The sequence below is a fragment of the Misgurnus anguillicaudatus genome, chromosome 15 (assembly GCF_027580225.2).
Source record: "Misgurnus anguillicaudatus chromosome 15, ASM2758022v2, whole genome shotgun sequence".
In the NCBI taxonomy this organism is placed as follows: Eukaryota; Metazoa; Chordata; class Actinopteri; order Cypriniformes; family Cobitidae; genus Misgurnus; species Misgurnus anguillicaudatus.
The window spans coordinates 11880510-11905426 of NC_073351.2; the positions used below are offsets into that span (position 1 = coordinate 11880510).

The window sequence follows — 24917 nt, forward strand, 5'->3', positions numbered from 1 at the left end:
TGAATAGATGCTTATGACAAAAGAAATCTTACATTTGAAGGCTTAATAAACATTTTTCTCTATATTAAAAGCAGCATTTTTGATTCTTAATTTATATGACACATTTTAAATGTTGTTTCTCGATTCTTTTGTCTTATTTGGTACATGAACTGCTGAGCTTTGCAGTTGTATTGCAACAGAGACGTCTTGTTCAGTTAAGTTCCACAAAACACTATGAAATACAGAGCAGAACTGCTATTTTATTACTTAGTGAAATGACACAACCAAATATTACTTATAAAAGCACCGTATAGTGCTGCTTTCACATTAGCAGTGGTATCTTAAGACTTCTCTACCACCAATATAATGACACATAAGAGACCACAATGAGCAATAAGAAATTAACTGTAAACAACAGGTTACAGAGTATAATGTCAAAACCATTGATCCTATCCATGCACCGGTTAAGGCAACCTACATCGTCTTGTCTTTTGTTTTCTTCTTCTTCTGTATAAAGTTACAGTATGTACTGTACTATGAAGAGAGCGCTATAACACCTAATTCTACAGCTGAGACTGCTGCTATCATATTTGTGATCAGAGTCCCCCATCAGATCTCTCAAACACACATTTTGCAATGTGGCTTGTTATTCATCTACTTACATTCCACAAAATATTTGCATCCGCAAACAAAGCCCACTTGTCTGTGACTAATCCAAGTTACTGTAATTATATCCTGTCGCTCTTAAAAATAAAGGGGCTTCACAATGTCAACCATTTTTGGCTGAATTGTATCTATGAGGAACCTTTAACATCTGAAGAACCTTTTTGTAGTGGAAAAAGGTTTTTTAGATTATAAAAGAGGTATAAAATGCTTTTTTACTGAACCTTCGATTGAATGGTTCTTTGAGGAATCATAGCATCACTGTGAAGAGCCTTTAAGCACCTTTATTTTTAAGAGTTTATTGGTAAAATATATCAAAAATTTTATTACAGTTTGATTTATTTGTTTAACTATCTTCTGGAAATAAATACTGAGTTATTGGCTCATTTTAAAGGCTGGAACCATGCCTGTGGGGATGTGTGATATATATCTATATATTATATATGTTTGTGTGTGTGTGTGTGTGTGAATGCGTTTTAGAAGTGTATTGCTTCACAAATCTTTCGTTTTAATGAGCGCGACTAGGGGCTTGTCATCTGGGCTGTAATCTTCATAGCTGATGGGAGTGGCGTCATACATTGCTGGTCTAGATTTCTTCCCAAACCTGTACCAGGCACAAAGACACACAAAGGAATAGTCTTAGGAATGTTTATCAATGCTTTCATTCATATTTAAAGGAACAATCCACCAAAATATTATGTGGACTATTTTATGATACTTTTATGATTCACCCCTATTCCTTTTTTAGATAACTAAAGCTTTGTTACTGTAAGCTTGTGAAGATATATATAAAGATGTGAAGAAATGCAATGGGTGTTTAAAACCATATGATCATAAATGTGACCCTGGATCACAAACCAATAATAAAGTTAATTTTTTTTAAAAACCTGAGATTTATACACTTACCTAAAGGATTATTAGGAACACCTGTTCAATTTCTCATTAATGCAATTATCTAATCAACCAATCACATGGCAGTTGCTTCCATGCATTTAAGGGTGTGGTCCTGGTCAAGACAATATCCTGAACTCCAAACTAAATGTCAGAATGGGAAAGAAAGGTGATTTAAGCAATTTTAAGTGTTGCATGGTTGTTGGTGCAAGACGGGCTGGTCTGAGTATTTCACAATCTGATCAGTTACTGGGATTTTCACGCACAACCATTTGTAGGGTTTACAAAGAATGGTGTGAAAAGGGAAAAACATCCAGTATGCGGCAGTCCTGTGGGCGAAAATGCCTTGTTGATGCTAGAGGTCAGAGGAGAATGGGCCGACTGATTTAAGCTGTTAGAAGAGCAAATTTGACTGAAATAACCACACGTTACAACCGAGGTATGCAGTAAAGCATTTGTGAAGCCACAACACGCATAACATTGACGCGGATGGGCTACAACAACAGAAGACCCCACCGGGTACCACTCATCTCCACTACAAATAGGAAAAAGAGGCTATAATTTGCACAAGCTCACCAAAATTGGACATTGGAAAAATGTTGCCTGGTCTGATGAGTCTCGAGAATTTGGCATAAACAGAATGAGAACATGGGGGATGTTTTCTTGGCACACTTTAGGCCCCTTAGTGCCAATTGGGCATCGTTTAAATGCCACGGCCAACCTGAGCATTGTTTGTGACCATGTCCATCCCTTTATGACCACCATGTACCCATCCTCTGATGGCTACTTCCAGCAGGATAATGCACCATGTCACAAAGCTCAAATCATTTCAAATTGGTTTCTTGAACATCACAATGAGTTCACTGTACTAAAATGGCCCCCACAGTCACCAGATCTCAACCCAATAAAGCATCTTTGGGATGTGATGGAACGGGAGCTTGGTGCCCTGGATGTGCATTCCACAAATTTCCATCAACTGCAAGATGCTATCCTATCAATATGGGCCAACATTTCTAAAGAATGCTTTCAGGACCTTGTTGAATCAATGCCACGTAGAATTAAGGCAGTTCTGAATGCGAAAGGGGGTTAAACACAGTATTAGTATGGTGTTCCTAATAATCCTTTAGGTGAGTGTACATCATCTAAATAAATAAGCTTTCCATTAATGTATGGTTTGTAAGCATAGGACAACATTTGAGATAATCATAAGTGCTACCTGTGATTGGTTTTGTGGTCTGGGGTCACAAATGATGACAGAATTGTGATTTTTGGGTGAACTCTTTGTGTTCTTTGTGTTTAAATCAAGTTAATTACTTTAACATATACAGTTTTTGGCCATACTTTATGTGTACTTGTAGCTGTTTTGTACCTCGCATGGCGAATGGAAGCGATTGCGTTACTGAAATCGCTGTCAATGCTGCGGCAGTTGTAAAACTCCTGGTAGGCGTGACGGGACGAACCCTGGTACTCGATACGACTAATGCGACAGATGCCGACGATGAGGATGATGAGCATCAGGACGAAGGCGACACACAGAGCGCCAATAATTATGTACAAAGAGTGACGGGGCATGTTGGTCATTGAGTCGACGGGCTGAGCCATCTTCCATTGCAAATCTGAGAGAAGGAGAAAACCAAAGCTGTGTGAGTATGAAGAAATGTGCAGGTTATAAAAAGAACAGATTTAGCATGTTTGTGCTATTTGAAGATTTGCTCTTGACAGGGTGAAAGGCAGGAAAAGGGCTTTAAAGGCACATTCCACTTTTTGAAAATAGGCTCATTTTCCAGCTCCCCAAGAGTTAAACAATTGAGTTTCACAGATTTGGAATCCATTCAGCCGATCTCCGGGTCTGGCAGCACCACTTTTAGCATAGCTTAGCATAATTCATTCAATCTGATTAGACTTTCAATCCTGAGTAATACTTAAGGATTTTTATGCCGTACTATGGGTGCAGCAGGCGCAATAATTTATGCAGCACCCGAAAATAGTCCCCTTGGTAACTTTCAAAGCAGGGGACTATTTTCGGCTGCTACATACTATCATTGCGCTTGCTGCACCCATAGTACGGCAGCAAAGTCCTTGAATATTAAGCCAGAATGAGAGTATAGTTCTTAGACATATCTGCCTAGAAAATCACAACTTTTAATTTTCCGTCGGTCTTAGTACACAATGTAACTACAGAAGAGTCAAGTTTTAAATAGGAAAAACTCGTTGGTTATTTTATAGCGCAATGCTAATGACCTAATCAGATTGAATGAATTATGCTAAGCTATGATAAAAGTGGTTCCGCCAGACCTGGAGATCAGCTGAATGGATTCCAAAACAGTAAAAATTCAATGTTTAACTCTAGGGGAGCTGGAGAATAAGCCAATTTTTTAAAAAGTGGAGTTGCCCTTTAAGAGTGTGAGCTAGCAGAAGCTAATGGCACAGTATCATAGCTGGCTTAAATGTACCATGTCCTTCCTCAGGGGGCCGCTTTGTTCCTTAAGCAAGCAAAATAGTGTCCTTGACATCCACGAAGGGTGTGACTGGGCACTTATGATGTATCTTTTGCGTGACTATCTGAACTGCCTCTGCCTATACACTGCAGCCTTTTCGCATGTATGCTGCATTTCCCTGTTTATTCATATTTGTTTTTCTTTGTGAGTCCCACAAGAGCAAGATTGGTATATTGGAAAGTCAAAGCTGAACTTACGAATCTCACAGCTACCACCAACCCAGCCAGGTGGGCAGTGACAGGTGTAGCCATTTGACTGGTCGATGCAAGTGCCGCCATGGTGACAGGGGTTACTCTCACATTCGTTTACGTCAACTTCACAGTTCTCACCTACACAGAAATGAATACATAATACTCAGCATTTTGTGTATAAATGTCTAGGTAAGAAATTACTTCTAATCTTCATTATTACTTCTAAAACATATTTTGCTGTATAACTGCACATTTAGCAAAGGAAGAAGGTCATCCAGGTATTCTATACAATAATATATTCAAACATATTGCAGAATAGTATGCATGTATTTGACATGTCCACACATAATACATACACAAATGAACACAAATATTCACCCATGTATCCTGGTGGACAAACACAGGACGCATTTCTCCCTCCACTTTCACATCGTCCACCATTCTGGCATCTGAGCTTTAAACAGGGGTCCTTAAATATCTCACAGTGCTTTCCTAAACAAATACACAGGGGTTCAATTAACTGATGTGTTTTTTAATTTAAGGTGACAGTGCACATTAATTGTTCGAGGCAGGGAAGTGCACCTGTGAATTGTGGAGCGCAGATGCATTCATAGGCATTGATGAGATCCCTGCATGTGGCGTAGTTCTGACAGGGAGCAGACAAACATTCATTATACTCCTCTTCACAGTAAAGACCATGATAACCTGTAAGAGTGAAAGAGAGAGAGAGAGAGAGAGAGAGAGAGAGAGAGAGAGAGAGAGAGAAAGAGAGAGAGTTATCCTATGCATTATTTCAAAAACAAATAGCATGCTGTGTCTCAGATTCTGCTAATAACCAGCAATATCATTATATGTCAAATATAGTGACATTGAAGCTTCCAGCCCTCCCACAACCCCGCAGAGTGCAAGCAGGTTTTAAGAATGGATGGATGAATGGATTTTGTGGATGTTTGCTGGATTTTGTCCACTAGAGGGCGATGTTTCATTTTGATGGTGTTTTTCCATCACAGACACAACAGTACATGACACAGGTAAAAGTAGTCAACGAGATTACTAAAGCTTCGTCCCAATTCACCTACGTATACTATGCCCTAATAGTATGTACTGTTTTTGTGTTGGGAAAGTACATGTTGAGTGCAGAACACAGAGTAGTTTGCCTGAATTACGCTGTGATGTGTAAAAAATTCAAACATCAAAATACAACTCATCTTTGCATTCAAGCATTTCTTCATTTATTATTTTTCATCATTTTATGTAATGTATACTCTGTAGTTGAATTTATTGATTTTGTGATGCATCATTTATTTAACGTCTTACGGCTTATTCACAAGGGGCGTAAGCGTTAACGCTTAACGGAAGGCTTTTCTGAAGCGTGGCCAACAGCCAATCACAGTGGCCGCTACACATGCTCCGTTCTTCCATAAACGTAATTGGCTGGCTCTGCCTAGGTAATTTGCATAAGGCGATCTGATTGGCTGACGCACGCGTTGCCGCATGAAAAGTTGAGAAAAGTCCCCCGCATGACGTCACCCATTAAAAGTAAATGGGAAGCGTTAACGCTGACGCCCCGTGTGAATGCGCCGTCAATTCTGTCTAGCGCTACTTAAACTTTGCCCTTTCGCTGTGAGTTGTGGGTAATATCAGCCGTTTGAGTGTACATCAGTGGCGGCCAGTGATTTCTTTTTCGAGGTGCGGAGCTCGTCACAACATGTATTTTAGCCTGTCATGTTGTGTGGCTTGTCATGTCAAAATATGTGACCCATGTGCATCATGCGTCTTGTCAAAATAAGTGTCTGCTGCATACGCATCGATAGGTTTATGATAAAAGAAATGCTCACGTTTGCGAAACTCGCTTAATCTCATGTGTAATCAGAGTTTAGTATTAAGTGAGTGAGTATTTTGTGAACGTGAGCGTCTCTTTTATCATAAACCCTTTCGACGCATGATGCACATGGTTCACATGACACTTTGAACACATATTTTGAATTCGCGCCCCTTGGAAGATAAGTCACCGTCCGCCACTGGTGTCCATGGATCCACAATTTGCAGTGTTGTGCCTGAACGAGTCTATTGAATGAAAGTTCATGAACTCGTTCATATTTTGGGCGAACGTGAATTTAACGTACTGTATTACTGCCTGATGAACGTTACTGTGAACTCGTCCATTTTGGTGCTTGTGAACGGCACGCTCTCCTCAGTTTAATGTCGTTCAATGGGGTGCCCGATTTCTATAGAGTCTTCCAGGCGAAAACCCGGCTAAAACACACTGTAAACAGGCCTTAATGTGTAGCGGGAAAAACACCCAATCTGGCAACACCAGCCATAAGTGTTTCATCGCTGCATGCGTCATCAAAATAAAGAGCAGCATGGAGGTGACGCACTGACTCTGGACGCTGCTAAAAAATCCTTACTGCGCCACTCACATAGTTAACATTAAATAACATCATATTTGTCACAAATCGTTAACGATTAACATAGGCGGCGATACTTGTGCGATATGTTAATGTCCTGCACAGCGCTTCTCGCACGGTGTGTGACCCCCTTGAAGCACACGGCTAGGCTTTCAAGGTATGTGCAAGCAAATACAAAAATTAAAAGACAGTCAATGCTAATGTAAATCCTGGTTGGATGAGTATTTAAAGTTGGATATGAAGATGAAATCTGACGCATTTAGCTTCAGTGTTAAAACTGATAAAATTACTGCTGTCTGTGGTTCTATATGGGCTACAATGGCAATGATTTTTAAAAATAATATGGGAAAAAAATATAAATTAGTTCATTTTTGGAACTGTGAACTAGTTCAAAATTTTGAAATATGAACTATGAACTGAACTAGTTCATTTTAAAATTTGTGAACTGAACTTTGAACTAGTTCATGTAGAACGTGAACTTTCCCAACACGGACAGTTTAAATTTTAACCTAAAACAGAAGATCATCCGGGTTTATAGATACTCATCTTAAAGGTACCAAAGAATGTGTTGAAAAAATCTGTAAAATTGTCCTCTGATATGTACATAGAAGGTATGCGACTTTATTAAGTGCAAAATAATCCAGAGATGGTTTTACATGTCCATTTACAACCCTAGGATTTGCCCTTAGAATGAAATGGTCTGTTATAACATGATTTGAAAGGGTCATGAATAATAATGTTGACCTCTGCTCTGATTGGCTGTTTCTGAGAGCAGCTCCTTCAGGAGCTCTCTCTGTGTGTGTAAACAGACTTTATGTTTGAGATTGTATCCGAGGAAGATACGGATTTTGAGGAATAATCAATAGTTTGGAGATTGTTAATTGCCAATTTTGAGTGGTACGATTTTTTTCCAGTATGGACCTGCAAAACTTAACTGTAACGTCAATAGTAGAACTTCAGCCTAAATAATAGCATAAAGCTAGGGTGGCCATTCGTGCCAGTTCCGCCGGACACGTCCCGAACAGGATTTTGGGTGCGTTCTCCAGAAGTCGAGTTGCTTGACTGCTTGTCATAGAGGTTCTCACATTTTAGTTAAAATACATTAGAAAATTAAGATTTATTTCTTTTAAGACATACAATCATTGTAGTTTCATTCTTACCTTGAAATGTAACGGTTGCTTTTCTGCAATTGAACGAAATATTAAACCTTGATGACATATGTGGTCGACCAACGCAACTTCCGGAGAACGCACCTGAAAAACCTGTTCGGGACGTGAACTGGCACGAATGGCCACCCTATATAGCATTAACTAGAGCTAACTCAGCAGTCACAAGATTGTGAAAAGATTGTACTTAATGTGAAATTTAATGTTGGGGTGACATCACAACTGTAACGTCACAGTTGGTGTTATGTTATAATTGGCCTGTTTAAGATATTCTCTTCCAAAACTATAGACAAAAACTAAATTCGCCAAACAATATTGCAGCATAATGGGTGATTTCCAAGATTGGACCAGTATTGTGACTGTAAGGACATTGCTGTGCAATTGTTATGGTGTTTTATATGGTTGCTAGTGTTGCTTGGTGGTTAAAATGAAATCTTAAGCAATCGCACATCTCTCCACAATAAGCCACATGATTAAAGGTATCATTCATGTCTGTAGCACAAACAATGCTAGACTAATTTAATACATCCCCAACCCTGAATTCAGCAATGGTAAAGTGATGGTTACTTCATTGCAAATTTTTTTCCCAGAGTACCATATTGTTCGTAGCGAGTGTACTCTAATCTGTCGTGATTATGGTGTAATCCCACTGGATATTATTTACAATCCCAGCAGAGAACCCAATGGTCTCTCGGGATCGGTCTTATCACTGAGAGGTGATATCAATGGAAAGACTAAGCTGCCTCCACAGCTGGTGCAGTCACACTTCACAGACGCTGATGTCTGAGCACGCAATACACTGGAGGCAGTTGCTATAACAACCAGACGGAGCCAGAGAGATGTGAAGGGGGGTAAGGGTTAAAGGAAGACAGCCACAGCATGAGTGGAAATAAAAAGATGACACAGGAACACAACAATGACATAAACATCAAAACACACGCGCTTGTATCCTTACCTGGCACACACAGGCACCTATAGCTGGTACCAATGCTGCGGCAGATACCGTGAGCGCATGGATTGAGGGCGCAGAAGTCCACCAGCTGGGCGCAGGTGGGTCCAGTAAAACCTGCAGGACAGGTACAGCTGAAGCCCAAACCGGTGCCCTGTGAGAAACAGCTGCCGTTATTTTGACAGGGCCCGGAAGCGCAGGGGTCAATTTTCTGCTCACACATGGCACCCTTATAACCTAACAGAGGAAGAGAGAGATGCTTTGGTGTACAAAGATGCTAATTTAGGTTTAATACAGTTTATTAATCAATTATTTTGCCAACAACCTCAGTTGCAAAAGTCACAGCCATAGAGACCCGATTAACTCTTTCGCCGCCATCATTTTTAAAAAAAAGTATTTTTCATGACTTTCACAAAAGATGAATGCCTTCCAGAAAATGTTCTTCTTTAAATAATAAAAAAAAAAACGTTTCATCCTACCTTGATTAGTTCTACTGAGCAAAAAGCTAAGATAATACCATTTTTGTGAAGGACTTTTGAGATCAGATTCAGAGCGATCCTCAAAACATACACGGACATGCATCTTTTCTTTGTCTTATGCTGCGTTTACACCAACTGCGTTTGAGGAGTCAAAATCGCGTCTACCGCGCCTAGTTTGCAGCTTGAACAGTTTGAAAAAGCAAGCATTTGACGCTCGTCAGAGGCAAAATCCGCTTCTTGTGGGAGGGGCAAGTGTATGCGGTCTGTTTGTAAGATTGCTGATGTTGATTGTGCATTTATTGAGAGTTACCGGTTTGTATTTGGTCGCCTTACTATAGGGGGAAAATAAACGGTGCAGGTCGATAAACGTCACGTGACTCAAAAGTGAAATGTGTATTTACAACTTATCAGGTTGCCCAATGTCCTCACTGACACTCTTCCAAGCGAGGTCCTTTTTATTCCTGTCTCTATAGAATAAGAACTTGTGTCGTATAGCTCTGGGTGACTGCTCACAAACAATATCAAACATTCCTTCATGTTGAATGAGTGACTCCCCCTTACGAAAATTAACCATGGTTTTATTGTGGTAAAAGTGTAGTAACCATGTTTTTTTTTGGTGAATTGATTACTATGAGCAAACCCATGGTTTTACTACACTAACCATGATTTTTTGGTTTTAACTGTAGTAAAACCATGGTTAATTTTCATAAGGGCCAGACGGGGCTGCCGCCACAGCAGCAAGCAGGCTCCAAATTGGTTAACGCGGCGCAAAAATCATTAGCCGCAATATGCGTCAAAACGCAAAATGCACAAAAAGCACCATTCGCGCGTACCTCGCACAACGCTCAATTCGCGCCATTCGCGCGAACTAGATGTGCGAATGAGGCGGAAACGCATTTACCACACCACGCTAAACGCCTCATCCGCGCTGCGGGACCTGCAGACGCGTGTCAACGCATCTTCAGATTGACTTAACATTGAAATCACTTGCGCTTGCCACCTCTACTGCGTCTGGTGTAAACGCAGCATTAGGGCCATACTTCTGGGTTTTATAAGTATAATAGCGGTATTTCACAAAGCCAGAAATACTCATCATTGTCAGGGTCTATGGAAGTCAATGTATGCGGCCAACTGTATGGTATATATGGTGCATGTATGTGTTTCTTTGTTTTTTGAACATTTGAATTCTCTTTGAGTAACATGCGCACCCCTGCAGATTACAAGCCTCATTACTTAGATCCCCATAATAAATGTCAGTCACACAGAGAGCAACACAACTGCGTGTGCTGATTCATCCACTACAGTTTCCTTTACAGATGCTTTTTCATGCATTATCTTAATGAAACTCACAGGGGGCAGAATTTGTACCCCTGGGGTACGAGTAACACCTCATGTCAAGGTATGTTTTACAGAGCCTTACAGTCTCTTCAAATAATTTTTGCACCTTGATTGTTTTTGCACCTTGATTGATTTTAAAAATTCTGTATATCCGATCCCTTAGAAAAGATATAGCATACATCTTCAGCCCAGTCTGGATGGATGTAGCTTGAAAGCTCCAAGATAAGTTAAAGTCAACAGTTATAAAGAAAAATAAGAATCAGTTAAAAAGCTTCAACAATACGTTGGCTTTGTCAAGCCAACATAATTAAATCCAATTTGCTTCTATGCTTGTTATAGTAAACCTGCTTTACAAAAACACTGTTTAGAACAAACAGTAAATACCTTACTTTTTTGCATAAAATCATGTCAAAGATCGAAATAATAGTGAAATCAATAAATGAAATCAAACTTTGATGCTATCATAATTAGCCTAAATTATGTCACTTTAACCCTGACAGGGTCACAAATAAGGACATTTTTATTGTATAAAATATACAAAACACATGCAAACCCTTCATAAGATGTACTTTAGTGTAAAGATAAACAACATCAATGAAATGTTGAATTGAAGTAAACTACTATTTTAATAAAACATCGACTCTCTCCGGCCTTTTCATGCACGGAGCAGAGCTACATTTTAAGGGTGAATGGGTACAAAAGGTTTAAATCCATCAGTGTGCAGTCTGAGTCTTAAGAGTCGGAATAGATGTGTTAACTCGGAGAAAAAGCTATTAAGTGCCTCGTGCGTCTCGTGAAATATTTAAAGCTTTACCTCGAGCTTCACCACACTAATTAAAAAATGTGCTAATGGTGTCTTTCTCCTTATTGCTTCATCATTCATTTCGTTCCAGACAGGGGCTTACGGTGCCAGTACACACCACAAGATTAATATTTTAGCCAATGAGTACTCTTCTGGCCCCTACTGAAACCAAAGTATCACTGTTTCACTGTTTTCTTGTGGTTTTTATCTGATGACTATGCATAGTGTGTGTCCTGGTAAAAAAATCCAGTCATCATGAATGCTACCATGGGTTGCTCTTGAGAGAGAGAGAGAGAGAGAGAGAGAGAGAGAGAGAGAGAGAGAGAGAGAGAGAGAGAGAGAGAGAAAGAGGGCGGAGCCGTGCTGCGTCTCACGATTAATTGGAAGAGAGGACAAGAGTTTAAAATAAGCAACTCTCTGACACACTTAGAGAGCTCAAGAGGAGAGGGAGCAGAAATAGAGCTCGAATGAGGCCGATTCAAGCTTAACACACAGATATAAAAAGACCTACACACAGACACACCAAGCACAACACACACTGATTATAATTTCTCTGTTAATGTGCATAGTGTGTGTGTGTGTGTGTGTGTGTGTGTACCTTCTGCACAATAGCAGTGAGCTCCTTCTAAGCTGCTGGAACAAGTTGCTCCATTCCTGCAGGGTCCAGAAACACAATGATCCACCAAAGACTGACAGCGATCTCCCTCAAAACCTGAAACACAACACACATACACAGTCATGTATTATAATATCAACTAAACTATAAAAAAATATGGTGCTAAAAAGCTTGTAATCATAAGAGGAACCATTTTTAGCACTACAGAGCACCTATATAGCATCTCTGTAGAATCACAAGTGGTGCTAAAGCACAACTACAGCACCACTTATTGTTCAACATAACACAATATGGTTTTACACAGGTGCTACACAAGTTCTACATAGGTGCGGTTTATGACTAAAAATGGTTCCCCTATGATTACGAGCCTATTTAGCACCATTTTGTAGGGTGCATCATGTGCAATTTCTTAAAGGATTAGTCAATTTTCTTAAAAAAAAAATGCAGATAATTTACTCACCACCATGTCATCCAAAATGTTGAGGATGTCTTTCTTTGTTCAGTCGAGAAGAAACTATGTTTTTTGAGGAAAACATCCCAGGACCCCTCCCATTTTAATGGACTTTAATGGACCCCAATACTTAACAGTTTTAATGCAGTTTAAAATTGCAGTTTCAACGCAGTTTCAAAGCACTCTAAATGATCCCAAACGAGGCATAAGAGTCTTAGCAAAGGATCTAGCAAAACAATTGTCAATTTTGCCTAGAAAAATAAAAAATATGCACTTTTAAATAACTTCTCATCTATCCCCGGTCCTGTGATCTGCCAGCACGACCTCACGTAATTGCGTAATGACGTGGAAAGGTCACGTGTTACATATATGAAATGCACATTTGCGGACCATTTGAAAACAATAAACTGACACAAAGACATTAATTACTATCATTCAACATACAAAGTCGGAACGGTCTATGGCATAGTTTCGCATACGTCCTCCGTGACCTCTTGACGTGATGACGTATTACGTGAGGTCAGGCTGGCGCGTCACAGGACCGGAGATAGACAAGAAGTTGTGGTTTAAAAGTGCATATTTTTTATTTTTCTTGTAAATTGTTTAGCTAGATAAGACCCTTATGCCTCGTTTGGGATCGTTTAGAGTCCTTTGAAACTCTGTTGAAACTGCTATTTTAAACTGCATTAAAACTGTTATGTGTTGGGGTCCATTAAAGTCCATTAAAATTAGAAAAATCCTGGAACGTTTTCCTCAAAAAACATAATTTCTTCTCAACTGAACAAAGAAAGACATCAACATTTTGGATGACATAATGGTGAGTAAATTATCTGGATTTTTTTAAGAAAATGGAGCAAACCTTTAAGGCATCATGCCTAAATATTTTTGTTTTTGTTCAGTATCATGCCTTACATAGTGGAGGCTCGCGACTGCTCATCCAAGGGGCGCAAATTTAAAATATGTCTCAATTGTAATATTTATTTATTACATATTTTTTATGAGTTTGGCTTCTTTTATGTATGTTAACAGTTCAAACAACGATAAAACATACAAACAAGTAAAATAAAATAAAAGTTAAAAAAAGTTTTTAGTACACTATATCAAAAAGTAGCCCTCCAGATTGTTTAATCCATTGTGGTAGCCCTTGCTCACAAAAAGGTTGGAGACCCCTGCTAAACAAACTTTATATTTTATGCTACTTAAACAACTTCAACATTTTTTTTAAGTTATGTGAACTTTTCACAGGTCAAAACTTAGAATAATATGTTTAATTGTCTTGCAAAACCAAGTTGTTTTAACTTCATGCTGCATTTTTTTACAGTGGTGTGAATTTATTTAATATCCCAACATGTATTCTGTCCAATATTTACCAAGCAGTGGGTTAAAAATAACCCAGCAGAATAGAGTGTTAGGAAAAACCTGGCCTACAAAACAGACCCACAAGCTTTAGTCCTTCATTCAGTAAACATTAAAATAATGACGGTAATAAACAATTTCCATTAAAAAAACTTGAATCAATCAGCAGCTAATGAACAACATTTTTGCTCTTCTTTGTTCTTCATAATCCTCTTACAAAAAGGGACTGAACAGCACACAATGTTTATTTGTATGTCTGCTCTTCTCCCTCTAAACCTTAATAGATTGAGATGTTCATAACCTTCTGGAAGGTTTTGCTGTAAACAACTTCAAGCTCAAAATCCTCATAATTTACACAATCAAAAGTTACAAATCTCTGACCTTCACCTTCACTTTCTCTCTCTCTCTCTCTCTCTCTCTCTGTCCGTCTTTGCTCTTCATTTCTAATTTACTCTCTTTGTGTTCATCTCTGCATTTAAAGCAGCATATATGCTAAAAGCTCTGTGCCCTACACAAGGTGAACTGCCATTATTCTCTGTTATCCACTTGTAAACAGGGACACATTCGGGACGGCACACACATATACACAATCACACACACAAAGACATTGTGTGTGTTAGTGGCAGGTGTATGAGAGTCTAAATACATGCAGATTATTCATAAGAGGATTTCTTTGTTAACAAATGCTTTTTTCCACAATCATGTTAACCATTAATTAACTTTTATATGTTAATATTTTGAATATTTTTATCTGTTCAAAGGAATAAATCACACCATGAATGATTTAGTTTTCTGAATGTGCACTTTTGATGTTTGTGTAGATTTTCAACTAGAATATATAAGCAATGTTGTTTTTTATGCTAATTTTCATTAAGGGAGAAGATGCAAATTCAAATAGCTGTGTAACACAGCCTCATCTCAGATACTGGGAATAAATGTAAATGAATATTTTATTTTTATATGTTTATATATTTAATTGATGGTAACGATGCAAATGATATACTGTACATGACGTTATTGGTACAAAGGTGTACCTTTTGTAAGTGTACCATCCCAGTGTAGGCTATACCTTAATTCTCACTGTGTAGAAAACGTGCACATGATATTTCACTTAGAAATGTATTTTTATTTAAAAAACACTAATATATAGGGACAAATTAAATATTCCAATTGAAAATACCCTTTAAAAATAAAACTAAAGCCTAATTTTTAAAGTTATCTTGCATTGCTTATCAGACTTATTTAATTTTTGCGCATTGTTTATCAAATAATACTCCTGTTGACTATACTGGTAATAAGTCACGGAGACACAAATGGTGCCACACAAGCACCCACACACCTGATTGGCAGGTACAGGTGTAATTTTGTCCTTCATCTCTCTGCCTGAGATCAGCACATGAGGCGTTATTTTCACAGGGATTTATGTGGCATGCGTCAAACTCCTCACAGAAGATTCCAGTATACCCATCTTCACACTGACAGTAAAATGTGTCCTATATTTCACATTTGAACACACACACAATCAAATCACAGAAAACACACAAATTTAACAAAGGTATATACTGCCTTTTGGAATCAAAACAAAAATGATTAACAAATATGTGAATATATGTGACCCTGGACTATAAAACCAGTCATAAGTTATACTAAAGCAGTAGACCCCAAGAAGCAGTGGGTTACCAGTGCATTTTATAACAGCTAAGGTCCGTTGTTGCTAAACCCCCTTAGCTGTTATGAAATGCACTGTAACCCCACTGCTTTGCAGGGTTTATTGCGTTTATAAAACGGTTACATCATATGCATAGCAGGGTTTCACAAAATAAAACACAAATAAGTTGTAATTATATTAGTACAAATATTACTCTTCCGCCAAACAAAGTAGTTCCTCAGAATCAAGTGTTGCTGCAACCGAGCGCAGTTCACAAACAACACAGACGCAGCAAAGACACCATGAAAATATGATTAAAGAATGTGGTGTTTATTTTTATAAATCAACATTCATCTAAAATATACATTAACATTTATATTGTGCAACTGTTGAAATGATGATCAAATATGCTTGGAAGCATGCTTAACTCTTTCCCCGTCAGCGTTTTTTTTTTTAAGTTGCCACCCAGTTTTAGTTGAATGCCTTACAGAAAAATTATCTTCTTTAAATAAACATAAAATATCAAATGAAAGAACAGTCCATCCGCTTTCCAACAACAACAAAAAAACGTTTCATCCTACCTTCATTTGTTCTCTTATCAGTTATCACCTCTCAAATTTTCAGCTAAAAGCGGAGATAATTCCATTTTTGTGAAGAACTTTAGGAAGAGGTCAGATTCAGAGCCTGATCAAAACACACGTTACGCTAAATCCACCACAACGCTGTTGTGTCGAGTGAATGCGTTAGTGTTTAAGTTGGGTAAGATTGCCATCTAGTGGATAATAGCGGAAATATCAATAAGACAAAAACAACTCAGAGAACGTTTTCTCTTTATTAACGAAATGACTCGACAATATTTATTGACATTTATCTGGATATCGCCATAATTGTGCAAAGGTAGACAAATTAAAAAATGATTAAAGACTGAGGTGTTTATTTTCATAAATCAATACGCAGCAACAGTGGCGCAGTGATACTTGTGATGCGGTCTGAAGCGTGGGTTTACCGGGGTATTTTATAACGGCTTAAAACGCGTTTCAACCAATCAGAATGAAGAACCAGAACGAACCGTTTTATAATGGTATTTGTTATAGCCAAAATATTTTATGGGTCAAAATGATCGATTTTATGCCAGAAATCATTAGGGTATTAAGTAAAGATCATGTTCCATGAGAAGATATTCAGTAAATATCCAACCGTAAATATATAAAAATGTATTTATCATTAGTAGTGGTAAGGACTTCATTTGGACAACTTTAAATGTAATTTTCTCAATATTTTGCAGCCTCAGAAGATTTTCAAATCATATATCCTAACAATTCTAACAAAACCATACATCAATTGAAAGTTTATCTTTTCATCTTACTCATGATGTATAAATCTCAATTTAAAAAACTGACCTTTATGACTGGTTTTGTGGTGCAGGGTGACATATGAGGAGAAATACAAAATAATGTCATTAGAAAAGGTCATTACCACAGAGACTTGGGTGATGCATTTCCCTTTCCCAGAGCATTGTGGGTCACTGAAACCACTGCCGGGTTCCATGCAGTTATTGGTTTTAACCATGAGGTGAAGCCTTAAAGTGACCTCTGGCCCGGAGGATGTACCAACGTGCAGCACACCTACATAAAAAAAAGAAAAAGAAAAGCAATAAAAACTTGAGTGTGAGCGGTGTTTATATGTGCAAAACTCATTGCCTCGAGTGTTGTAAGTGTCCCCTTTCTAACTCAAAACAAGCAACCCAAAATCTTTCTTTCTTTTCATTTTTCATTTATTTTTTTCACTCCATGCCAGCTTCTATGGCTGGGTGATTCTCACGAAACCATTGAAACACGACGGCACTAATGATTTTAGCTTTAAAATGTGTAATATAGTCACATTAAAAAGCATCAGAATTAACACAATACTGTGTTCTACCTTGCACAATGTGTGATTTCAACATAAGAATTTATAATTGTAAATTTTATCTCATTTTCTGCTGAAATTCTCATTACCGCAATGTGTCTGGCTGTGTTTGAACATGCGTTATGTTGTAATTTAATCAAATGAACACAAAAATATTACGAAAAAAAATAAATGGATGTTTTGCTAGACTACTTTAGATGACAGAAAAAATATTTACTGAATATTCATGTATAATAATAATAAAGAAAATTAGGAAAATGATGTGTCCATGCCTGATGTTCTCATCCTCCGCAACACTTTTTGAGAACAGTTTAAGCACACATACAGAATTTTAATAAAGTTTGATTTTGAGTGACCAAGCACATGGACCAGTTACTTCAAGATGGCTACCAGGTAAGACCTTTTTTTTTACAGTTAATTTGAAATATTGTCTTGTCAGAATGCTTACACGACATTTTGATTATCATTACCGCAACAGATGCTTATTAAATGTTAATTTAATTAATAGAAGCATAATACTTTGATTTTAAATGCATGTGCAGAATCTCCAAATTATGTTCTTTCAGGTTTGTCATGTCATTTTGAAAATATGTCAGTGTTGATGTTTTCTGACTGTTGCGGTAATGAGATTTTTTAGGACTAATTTTTTAAATTATGTTACAAAAAGTGTTAAATGATAAGTAAAAGTTTTTAAATTAATGTTCCCATTTACTCCAGACTTTGTTTTTCAATGTCTGGTGGAAAAAAAGTAAATTTAAGCAATTTTTTAATTTTCATGCTTGACATTTTTAAAACCAAGTTTTCGTGAGAATCACCCGGCTATGTTATTGGAGAGAGTCAGGTTTAATTAATAAAAATAAAACTTTAAAAAATAAAAAAATTATTTTCTAAAAACCATATAACTAGGAAAGTCAGACGGACAGTAACAGTACTAAACGATACACACTAAACTATATTTATAAAAACTAAACCACTTTTTTCTTGTTTTTAGATGCAAAATTGGCTTGTCTCAACCCAAAACGCTGGGTTGTTTCAACCCATTGTTGGGTCATATTTAAAGAATTTCTGTTTTAATTTTACCCAATGACTGGGTTTGTCCCCAATCCGTTCTTTGTTGTTATTTGTTAAAACCTATAACAGTTTCTTTTTTTGGCTCAAGCTCTTATATTTGATGCCATCCACATCAACTACTCATAAATAAGCACACAGAGGTAAACAGCCGCGTACATGCACACAAGCCATCACACAAACACAAAGTGCAGTGCCTCAAGGACAGATCATCATGATGAGAATGATGCTGAGGCTGAAGATGTTTGGCTCACAGAACCAGACAAGGTCAAAATGAAAGACTCGCATCACTCACACACTCACAACAACACCTCTATACACAAATTCAGAAGCACAAACAAGCCAAACTGAATTGACCAGAGATTCGCACAAAGAGCGTTTAAAAGGCAAAGCCACAAATTAAACACAATACACGATAGTACATGATTGTATTATGAATGTATTTTGATTGTAATTTTCTCCATGTTACAACAATGTGATCTACCACACATACATTTTTATACACATTGAAATGTATAATATCGACGTGTTGACTAATATGTTAATTATTTATATAGTTTATATTATTTATATATTATATTTATAACAGCTTTACAGATGGACAGATTTGTATTATATTAAATATATAGTATATATTAAAGTGTACCTATTTCATTGCTAAAAAACAACGTTATTTTGTGTATTTGGTACACTGAAAAAACAAACTTTTTGGTGTAGTAATATTTATTAGATTAACTCTCATAATTTCTACATAATAATATTAACATTTATTGAGAACTAGATTTTCCTAAGTAAAATGATGATAAATAGACAATTAATTCATGTAAAAATGAACTGTGTGGCAATAGTAAGTCTTATTAGATATTTTCTTGTATTATTTAACTGTTTTATAGTCACTGCACATAGTCCTAAAATAATTAAGTAAATTTTAATCAAAAACTTTAGCAGATTCAAGTAAAAAATCTAAGTAAAATTTACTTACATTTATTTGCACATGTTGTAAGGAATACCCACAATTCTTTGCGCCTGAATATTTTTTGCTTTATCACAGAATAAGAACTGGTAAGAACTTTAACTACTTAAATATTTGTTAGCAAAATGTCATAAAGGTTTAAGCTCTTATATTATTGATGTTGTTTTGTTGTAAATAATAATTTTGTGAAGTCACCGTTCAGGTGATCAGTCTTTCTTTACATGAACCCTGTTCAGAACATTGTATTGTAATTCTCTCCACAGTGCTGATAATGCATGTCAGAAACACAGTTTGAGTGCGTTTCTGTTCCGAATCAAGTTTATTCAATGACTGACTTGTTGTCAGTCATGAATTTTGTGTTATAATGCCATTTATAACACTAAAAATAACTATATCCATAGGAATATGTTAAAGAATATAACAAACAGAAAATACGCTTTATTTAATATTATTAGGACAGCAATGCTTCAATTAAAAAAAAAAAAAACTAATAGACTTTACCGAAACGATTAAAATAAATCTAACTTCTAAATAAAATAATTAAGTAACATTTAATTAATTATTTAACATATGTTTTATCATGCAATTTTAAGTAAATTTTATTTGATTTTAGTAGGTAAATTTTACTTAAAAAAAGTTTGTGCAAATTGTTACGAGGATTTTTTTAAGTAAATTTTACAAGTAGTTTTTTTCAGTGTATAATACAATGTGTTTGTGTGGTTTATGGTTTATAAAACCAATTATTTTCCACATACCGTACATTTTTGTATCTCCAGATATACTGCTTCCTTCAAACGCATTGATTGTGTAAAACAAAAATTAATTTGAAAAGCTCTGTGTCCCTGATTGGCCAGCTAATCTGTACGTTGTGATTGGCCTGAATACCTCTGACGTCAGCCGGAAATGTGACGCTCGTTACCATGTTTAAAAGATTCGCTCACAATGAAATGCTAACAGGAGTTAACTTACAGGCTGTGAGTCAAAGCGAGATGAATTATAATAATGTCGGTCTTGTCGACATCAACAGACCCAGGAAGTAAACTGGTGCCTACAATCCGTGTTTTTGTTGTAGTCCAAGACAAAGAGATTTACGTTGGAAATGATAACTCGCGTCATCGTTTACTCTGGGGTTTGTACCTTTTGCATATTGGTAACATGTACTAATACACACCAAAGGAAATGTAAAATTGTGAATCGGACAATAGCTCTTTAAAATCGTGGGTATTGCCATTTCTTACTCTTATAAATGACATGTTTTTAGTCATATTTTCTGACTTTAACCACATTTCTGTAATCATTTCACCATTTTGTAATATTTAGTTTGTTTGTCATGACACAAAAGGCGTTTTCTCCAATGCAGCAATAATTACACCAAAACACAACATAAATTCACAAAAAATGCTAATTTTATTCATTTGCTGTAATCCACATCTTTAAAATCTTTGAAATATCTTGATCCCAGTTCTCATCAATGACCGTAGGGTAAGGGTGGTGAAATTTTACAGCAAACCTTATGGTGTAGATGAAAATCAGTCATGTGACCTTTTACGTCATGCCACCATCTTGAGTACCTCCCAAGAACCAGTAGGCTACTGACAAGCATTGGCTAGCTTGCTACGATTTACGGATTTCTTATCTTTTACTGTTTATGATTCTTATGGATACAGGAGGGGCTACGAAAGACAACATTTCGCACCTCGACTGTCATAAAAAGAAACACTACTTTTAAAAATATATATCTTGGTTAGGGAGTGATGCCTACTTGATCCCTGATGCGTTCTTCCAGCCGTTGTCCGCTGCTACCGAACTACCACTATTGTTACAACACTAAGAAGGCGCGACACAACATGAAACTTTGCTTGAAGTATCACCTATATCTCTACACATGAACCTAAGCATTGAGAGTTTACTAAAAAGAAAGATTTTAAACAACTGACTTTGGCTGTTTTGGTGTCCGTTCGTCATCTTTGCCAGACGTAAAGAATCGATTTTCGAATGCAAATGAATGAATCTCATATGAGGCTCATTTTTCAACTAGAAGGTCAATATTCTTTTTCACTTGCGACAAAACAACGAATTATCTGTGCATCTGAGCTATCCATCTTTATTCTCCTCCCACCTTACGTCGCATTCGGCGATCGATACATCTTGACTGGGAAGATGGCGGCGAGCGGACGCAAAATCAACCACAACCTTTTTTTTTAGTAAACTCTGTGTACACAAACAATGTTTTCAATGCTCGAGTTCACGTGTAGAGACACAGGTGATACTTCGAGCAAAGTATCATGTTGTTTTGAGCCTTCTTAGTGTTGTAAAATGAGCGATTTTAATGCTCACAACATATTAATGGCATAGCTTCTAGTTCTTTTGGGACCACTTCAGGTACTCAAAATGGCGGAAGTTTGAGAGTGACGTCAGTTGATATTCATGAATAAAAGATTTGTAAATGTTTACGTTTTGTAGCTGTAAAAACATAATAATGCTACGGTTATATGTTGCAAATACGTCTACATTGTACACTTCAGCATCTATTTAAACACACAAAAAAGTATGTTTTTCAATGTTACGTATAACAGTGAGACCAGTACAGTATATTGACCATAGATACAGTACATGGACTTACTGATAAAGTAGTTGTGCCCGAATGGCAGTGACTGGTCGGGTAGAACCAGGCAATCCGAACTCTGCTGAAACCACATGATTGTACCATCTGCAACAGAGCACTGCTGATATCCAGCCTCACCTACACGCCACAACACAGCAGACCTGCTCACATTGCCCACCAGTCTACAGAAAGAAAGAAAGATCTTCAATAATCACTTCCTTGAAATCATCAGAAACCTTGTTATGAAACATTGATGGCTTTTTGTGAAATTACACATATCTTGAGAAATAAAAAGATGAAAGTTGCCATTTCTATCAATCTAGCACAAGCTCAAAGACAAGACATAAAAAGCCCTTAACCATTTTCTATCGTTCTCATTCCTCAGCATACAATGACATGAGGAAGATTCTTACTTCACAGCTGTTTCCTCTGCGATCTCCATTGCAATGGTCATCATGCCAGCAGATTCACCTCCAGCGGTACTCACACATTCAGCCTCATGAGTGATCTACAACACACGGATGACTTATGCAGAGTCTGATGTGGCATTATACACATTTTCACGAACACACACTTTGTCTAAATTAGCTTATGCATGCTAACGCACACCTGCTCACCTGTTGATCCTCCCACAATATCTCCACCACCTTCTGACCCGGCTTGGGTTGCCATGGTTCCAGAGTGGGCGGAGCTTGAGTTGTGGTGGGGACTGTGGTTGGCTGAAAAACCTGAGTGGTGGTTGCGGGCGTAGCGGGCGTGGCATGTTCCGGCACGATGCTCTCGGCGATGTCCCAGGTAGACTCGGACAGGTCAAAGGTCAAGGTCGGCAGGTCACAATGGACCCCGCCGTAACCCTGGCTACACTCGCAGACAAACCCATCTCCCTCGCCGTCCTGGCTACAGTTGCCATGGAGACAGGGGCTGCTGGCGCAGGGATCTGCAAAAAACTGCAAGCAATAAAAAACAACAGGAATGAGATGTGAGAAGCGCATGATGATAAACCTTTCGCTCTTGTCACACTGGATAGCAAGCAGCAATAATAGCGCCAAATATTACAGTATTGGTTTCAAGCAAACATCTGTTTAAAAAACAGAATTTATTTGAGAAATGAAACTGCAAGCAATTCATATACTATCAGGAATGTGAACACTCCTGTTCAATAAAACCTATTATAAAAGTTATGAAGTCTAATAAAATCAATTGAGAATTACATTATCTTAAAAACGTTCAATTAGATTTAATTGGTCTATTTTTCCCATGTGGTTTTGGCAGGCTGATGCCTTCTCCTCCACGGGAAATTACATACAGTAGAATCCAGTCATAAACACGCATACTATATAAACAAAAGTACTATTTTCACGAAGTTATACTGAACAATAAATACAATTTAAAGAAAATTAGATCCTAATACTTAATTATGACTCATGCGATATGAAATACAATGGACAAAATTGTGGTGAGATTGAGATACACTTTTCTCACGCTAACACAACAGCACAACTTTCAATACAATGTGCTAATAATCTGGTAATTATTAAATGGTAGTATACTATTCTGCTTCTTTTCATTAATAAATGTTTCAGCAATCTGATAAAAAAAATAAAAGCGCCAGTGAACTGAAAAGAGCAAAGTCTAATTTAAAGTGGTTTTGATAACATCTGTGCGATTGAACACAATTAAAGGATGTGTTTGTACAAAATTACAGCGAACTTACAGTCAAGTTGCTATTGTCTCTTTTTTGACATGACTAAATGTTTAAATGAATAGTTATCTTTAATTTGACTTACAGCAAATGAAAGTGTCCTTTCACGTGTTTTACCCAGCATGCATTTAGTATTAAAAGATTTTGGGAGTAGTGGGAACAGCACCTTCACTGTCAGAAAAAAAAGGTACACAACTGTACCTTTTTTGTCACTGGGGTGGTACCCAAAGGTTAATTTTTGTAGCTAAATGGATATACATAACACTGAAATGTTGTACCTTTTGGGGTACAGTATTATACCCAAAGAACCTATTGTGTACCTTAAGGAACAAGTTTGTACCAGTTACATTTTAGGGGTACTAAACAGTTAAAGAATAGCTCCTTAAATGGATTGTTCACCCAAAAATGAAAATTCTGTCATCATTTACTCGCCCTCTCTTTGTTCTGATGAACACAAAGGAAGATATTTTGAGAAATGTTTGTAACCAAACCATTCATGGACCCCATTCACTTCCATAGTAGGATAAAATAATACTATGGAAGTAAATGGGGTCCATGAACGGTTTGGTTACAAACATTTCTCAAAATATCTTCCTTTGTGTTCATCAGAAAACAACATTTATACGAGTTTGTAACAACATGAGAGTGAGTAAATGATGACTGAATTTTCATTTTTGGGTCAAAATCAACCATGGTTTCACAAAAGTTCAAACCAAAATAAATAAATAAATAAAAACATGGTTACTTTAGTAAGACCATGATAACCACAAAATAACCATGCAACCATAGTTTTCAAAAATCATAGTTAAACCATGGTTAGTGTAGTAAAACTATGATGTTACTGATAGTAATCAATAAGCTACACCAAAAATCCATGGTTACTACACTTTTACCAATAAAACAGCATGGTTAATTTTTTAAGAGAAGGTACAGTAATGTACCCCAAAAGGTACAAAATATTAAATGTACTTATAAAGGTACAAAACAAAACCTTAGGGCAGGTGTTCTCAAACTTTTTCGGCATGCCCCCCCACCCTTGTGTATGGTGCAACCCCCATTTATGATAAATAATGTATTTTATAAAATGTCATAAAACTGGTGCCCCCCTGGCACAATCTCGGGTACCACCTCAATGACAAGGTACAGTTTTAAACCGTTTTTCTGCCAGTGTTGTATTATTATTACAGGTTTTATTGTAAAAAGCAAACTTCAGATGCTTGAGA

At 37.1% G+C, this 24917-nt stretch overlaps 1 protein-coding gene across 1 annotated transcript in view; it reads right to left on the reverse strand.

Moving 5' to 3' along the window:
- Nucleotides 1-214: 214 nt before the first annotated feature.
- Nucleotides 215-24917, reverse strand: part of dner (delta/notch-like EGF repeat containing) — a 29032-nt gene continuing 4329 nt past the window's right edge. The window contains exons 2-13 of the mRNA XM_055174712.2: nt 22610-22939; nt 22406-22500; nt 22011-22174; nt 16915-17063; nt 15130-15283; nt 11966-12079; nt 8755-8985; nt 4805-4927; nt 4601-4714; nt 4229-4360; nt 2903-3149; nt 215-1246 (exon numbers count right to left, since the gene is read on the reverse strand). Of these exons, the coding sequence (XP_055030687.2) occupies nt 1135-1246; nt 2903-3149; nt 4229-4360; nt 4601-4714; nt 4805-4927; nt 8755-8985; nt 11966-12079; nt 15130-15283; nt 16915-17063; nt 22011-22174; nt 22406-22500; nt 22610-22939 (1965 nt within the window). The 3' untranslated portion in view covers nt 215-1134. The remainder of the gene's footprint in view (nt 1247-2902; nt 3150-4228; nt 4361-4600; nt 4715-4804; nt 4928-8754; nt 8986-11965; nt 12080-15129; nt 15284-16914; nt 17064-22010; nt 22175-22405; nt 22501-22609; nt 22940-24917) is intronic.